We start from the raw sequence: 5,218 nt of genomic DNA, 5'->3' as shown, positions 1-5,218 counted from the left end.
TTGATAGTAAAGCATTTCACAGCATTTTATTAAACAGAGAGAAGCAAGCCCAGTAACAGGTGTATCCATGAATATGTAAAGAATTTCTGTACATTTCTGCACAACAGGACGCATAGTTGGAAACTTCGGGTAGTCATGACAAGCGCAATACGATAAGGAGATTGAACTGGAACATACATTTATCCATAGACAAGCAACACAAATTCTAAGAACAACAAGAAGAATTAGCCACTCTGTCTGCTGGTCTATCCATGAGAACCATGCCTGATGGATTTGCAGCGGGCTGCAGGCGAGGCAATCTCTTGGCTGCAGATGCACGAAAAAAAGCTAGTTATCAATCAGAAGGTAACAAAGAGAATGGAGTACTCGAAGAAGAGGAGATCCCTAGGATACTTTTCGTAGTCGATAATAAATTCAGCCAGAATATACAGGAAAAAGCAATCAAAACATCTTTGGCCAATACAATACACATTGCCTAATATAGTGACAGTTTTTATTTTCAAAAAGTTCCATTTTCAAAAAGTTCTCTCTTACAATTTAAAATACACACACACACACATATTCAGGGGTTTAATTTGTGTTCTCTCTCAGGTTTATCACATGTTGGCTTCTCTTTTTGGAGATATTTCATATCATAAAGGTAACCAAGCATGACATCTGTATTAAGTTTCATTAGCAAGTTCCTGGAATCATCTAATCAACACCTAAAATACTAAATTTTGCTATCCTCAGTCCCTGAGTCTGTGCCATAGAGAATTTCACTATATGCTTAGAAAGAGAGGGAGAGAGAGAGAGAGTAAAACATTTGCATCATACAGCCACAAGTCCGTGATGCATCCAAGTTTTTCCCTAATCACTATATGCTTAGAAAGTTTACCATCTAAAACTCCATACCTATTTCATAGAAAATATCATTGACGTTGGTTGCAGCTTTTGCTGATGTTTCCATAAAGAAAAGCCCATTCTCCTGTGCATACGCTTGAGCTTCCTGCAACATGAAATCCCATTCTAAAAGTAAATGCAAGCGTTATCATTGAACTCAAGTTTGTAAAGTAATATTCTCCCTGCTGTTTACTTCTCGGTTTTGAACCATATTCTTTAAGGACTTTGCTGTTAGTGGTGAAAAGGAATGTTTTAAGATCAGAATCGTGTAGTACAATTTCAAAGTTGTTTCACTAATTTTCGAACTCTAAATCAACCTCGTTAATATCCATGCATTCTGATTCATAACCTGCTTGTCAATTCCACAAAACCAATTTCACCTGTCTACAAGATATGGTTCAAGTCAATATAGCTGATAACACATAATCAGCCACCCATTTAAGTTCTGTTCTTCAACTATGTCTTGCTATACAACAATCCAGAGAAACATTTCTGCTTTTTCATCATAGCAAATAGCATAATGGAATATAGGGTTCCATCCTGGTCGCTTAACTTTTATAAAGCTACTAAACATTCTCTCCTGAAAATGTTGTTTAAAACCTAACTCTGTCCTGGAAGTTTAGAAAAGCAATGTTGTTTAAAAGAACCATGTATGGTTTATTGATTTACTAATTTTAAGAAACAACCATCTTTCAGCTCAGAAAAAGCTTAAAGCAGTGGATATAGGCAGATAGGGCTGCATAAATACAGTTCTAGACAAGCTCAAAGACAACTGTAGTCAACTTCTTTAAGAAAAATGAAAAAGTACTAGACTTTGTTAAAATATGTTTGACAGTACCCATTTCAACCTCAACTCTTTGAGGATTTGTTTGAGAGCGCACCTATTTAATTAAATGCCTCTCAAGTTACATTATACCAAATTCAATAGAGGTACATGCAAGAGTCCTGTCCATCCGATACAAACTTGCAATTGTTTATGATTTCACAATCTACATTGATGAAACCTATCTCTAGGGTACTATTGTCAGGTCGTTCCAGTAAATATTAAAGAATTACTCTTTTTTCAGCCTTTTATCAAAGACAATTAAGTTATTGAGATTCCCACAGCGTAAAAGTTTCTCACAGTCAGACCTCAATGATTCCATCAATAAACAATAGAATCACAAAGTATTGCAAGAAACCGCATTGGTAGTGGAAAATAAAGACACTTGCCTCTGTAGTCACCTTCCTTGAATCTGCTAAGTCTGCTTTATTCCCAGCTAGAGCCATCACCATGTTTGAGTTGCCTTTTCAATCAGAATAAGGAAACAAAGATTATTCCATTCAAAAAACAAAATTTAATCAAATACACGAATCTAAAATGACAAGAAGATGATAAAAGGGAATGACTTTGAACATAAACAAGGTATTCTTGTAAATCATCAAGACTAAAATGGAACCCTTGTAATCAGGTCAAATTCCTAAAAAGTAGCCAATAGATCAAAAATCACCCAGTCTAAATTGTCATAACTAGTAAAAGCAGGAATATATTGGTGTCAACTGCATGGGAACTAACTGAACTAATTTATGAACCCAAACCTGACCTGTTTTATTATACATGACAATTTACTCCAGAATCACCCCTAATCTGACCTAATTCACAAACAGGTTCCAAAACATATCTTGTTTAACCCGTTTAACGAAACAAATCTACGTGGCAACCGTCAAGCAAGACCACTATAACTAGATTATCTATAATCAGGTCAATCCATAGAATCATCTAATTCTTTCTTAACCGCCCAATCAAAGATGAAGATCAAGCATTTAAAAAAAATAATAAGATTAAGCTGAGATATCAGGGACAATATCAAAATTCTTACAGTATTACAACTTATATCCACCAAAATGACATCTTTTTCTTTCTAAATCAAACTAGTTCATTCAACTACTTACGCAAATCTTAAATGGGTAAAAGTTATAAAGAAGTTGAATCAGATCAAACAGGCATTTTGAGTTGACTTGAACGTTCAAACAAATAAGATTCAAGTAGATAGTTTATCACTTTAACTGAAAACATATTTCTCAAAAATTTTGAGCACATTTATCCGATTTCACTTGAATTATATTACAGCATAACTTTATAGTTCTGATGTTGGATAATGGTTGAATTATCATTTCATGTCAAACATTGTCACTCCCACTCCAGTAGAAGCAATAATTCAACCAACAAGGGACTACAACACTAGCCAACTTAAAGCTGCATGTTACTAAAAGACTACTACTAAGAAGAAGAGAAATAGCATAACATGCAGGAACTACCTTGAGCTTGAAGCTCCAAGACCCACTTTTTTGCCCGTTCAAATGAAGCCTACAGAGAGAAGACTGTGTTATCACAAACCACATCGGATACAAGAGAACTAATTGAGCATTAAATGAAATATCTACAAATATGACCAACCAAGCATCTCACAGTATAAAATAACTGTCACTAGAACAAATAGCCTGCTAGTAAGCAGATTTACAGGACTTCATAAGGATCAAGAAACAGAAATCCCGCAGAACAACTATATTTTGCAAATTTGTAAGATTCTAATGCAAGAAAACAGATAACGCTAGAAGCATTGAAGCAACAGAACAGATAAGAAAACTTACTGGATTTGTTATATCGTATACAATTATGGCAGCAGCAGCTCCTCTGTAGTACATTGGAGCGAGACTGTGGTATCTCTCTTGCCCTGCTGTATCCCATATTTCAAACTTAACGGTTGCATCATTTACAGCCACAGTTTGTGAGAAAAAAGCAGCCCCTATAGTTGATTCCTATCATCATCACAGAAGTTGAATCAAGAGTTGATCAATTACAGTAACAAAGTTAAGATTTTTCACTATAGTTTAGAACTTGTTCTCTAAATTTGATACCAACCTGAAATTCAATAAACTGTCCCTTAACGAAACGCAACACTAAACTAGACTTTCCAGCTCCAACGTCTCCCAGAAGCACCTTACACATGCAAAACAAAGTAATATCCAGATAAACAAAAGTTCTGATCATGCTGAAAAAGGCTTACTTTAAACATGCTCAGAAAATCGACAAAACGTTCAACGGAACCTGTTCCAACTATTTTGCTATGCAATTATATTAGAGCTAAAGTTACCGAAAACCAAGACAACCAAGCATATCTAATTATAATTACTGAGAACAAGAAGCATAGGAGATCAACCATTAACCTAAGAAGTCTATGAATCAAAATGATTGATGCCGCAGTAGCAATGGTGATTTATCAAGTAATTAGAATGAAAAATAGCTCCCCTCCCCTCTCCCTCTCAAAAATAAAAAATAAAAACCCATAAAAGAAAAAGTAAGTATGAGAATCACAAAAATTTACACTCACATGATCAACCAATGCAACGAAAAGGGGTTTTACAAATTTGACTTCAAAATCATGCAAAGGAAAACAACTAGACCAGCTAAACTCGATTGAGCATAAATCGATACCTAAATCTTCAAACACAATTGCTCAAAAAAAAGGGCAAAGATATAAAATCGAATTTAAACGTATACAGTGATCAGAAGTCAATTCTATTGGAAATTCAAAGCAAGAAATCAAAATTATGGTGAATACAAAGCAGCCCAGATGAAGAATCTTATTCATAGTACAAAGAAAATGAATTTCACAAAAAATAAAAGAATATACAGACCAGCTTGGCGTTGATGCTTTTGTTTCCACTTGAGGCCATGTCGAATCTGAGGAAAAAAGGAACAAACCCAAGAAAATAAACAATTTATGTACAAGAAGATTTTATTTCCGTCTCAGGATGGAACTATGAATAGTTTCGATCAGAAATTTTTCCTTCTTAAAGTTGACGAAGAGAAGAAAAGAGGCCGGCTGGCTGGGCTGGGCTGGGTCGGGCGGGCTATGGGGGTTGTTGGGTTGTTTACTTCCGCTGACGCTAAGGTATAAATGCATAATGGAGAAAGAGTAGACCGCTGTCTCAACAGTAACACAGGGATTTGACTTTGTCTTCTCGAATTTGCCCCCAGATGACTATAAAGTTCAACCAACTTCCTTTTTTTTTTTTTGGTTGCCTGCCACGGTATCCAGGGCTTTGCCCTGACTAATCCGTTGGTCGACCCGGGTCGCACACCTGGCTGTGGTGGGTGAGTCTCCCAACAAGGATAGCTGCATACGCCAGGTTTCGAACCCGAGACCTGCTTAAGCGGAACCAAGCTGCTTACCACTTGGTCCAACCCCAGTTGGTTTTACCATTAGATATATAACCAACTTCCTTTAGTGGAGTTGGCCACCACATTAATTGTGGGGTGGGAGGTCAAGGGTTCAAACCTTGCCTCCCATCA

General features: G+C 36.2%; 1 protein-coding gene across 1 annotated transcript; it reads right to left on the bottom strand.

The window, feature by feature from the left end:
* LOC113710587 (ras-related protein RABF2b) lies at nucleotides 1-4,732 on the bottom strand. Its single transcript, XM_072066106.1, has 7 exons — nucleotides 4,561-4,732; nucleotides 3,785-3,862; nucleotides 3,514-3,681; nucleotides 3,181-3,229; nucleotides 2,091-2,168; nucleotides 895-984; nucleotides 1-306 (listed from the first exon to the last, which is right to left on the bottom strand). Exons 1-7 carry the CDS (start codon nucleotides 4,597-4,599, stop codon nucleotides 206-208), a joined length of 603 nt encoding a protein of 200 aa, XP_071922207.1. The 5' UTR covers nucleotides 4,600-4,732; the 3' UTR covers nucleotides 1-205.
* Between the last annotated feature and the right edge of the window lie 486 nt (nucleotides 4,733-5,218).

The sequence above is a fragment of the Coffea arabica genome, chromosome 9e, assembly GCF_036785885.1.
Source record: "Coffea arabica cultivar ET-39 chromosome 9e, Coffea Arabica ET-39 HiFi, whole genome shotgun sequence".
In the NCBI taxonomy this organism is placed as follows: domain Eukaryota; kingdom Viridiplantae; phylum Streptophyta; class Magnoliopsida; order Gentianales; family Rubiaceae; genus Coffea; species Coffea arabica.
The sequence above is the reverse complement of the archived record's forward strand: the minus strand, read 5'-3'. Positions and strand labels throughout refer to the sequence as shown.

Coding starts and splice junctions, on each gene's coding strand:
- LOC113710587 (XM_072066106.1), bottom strand. CDS start 4,599: ATGGCCTCAAGTGGAAACAAAAGCATCAACGCCAAGCTG. Junction 3,682..3,784: donor GACAGTTTATTGAATTTCAG/GTTGGTATCAAA, acceptor TGATGATGATAG/GAATCAACTATAGGGGCTGC. Junction 985..2,090: donor GAAGGTGACTACAGAGGCAA/GTGTCTTTATTT, acceptor TGTTGCAGGAAG/CTCAAGCGTATGCACAGGAG.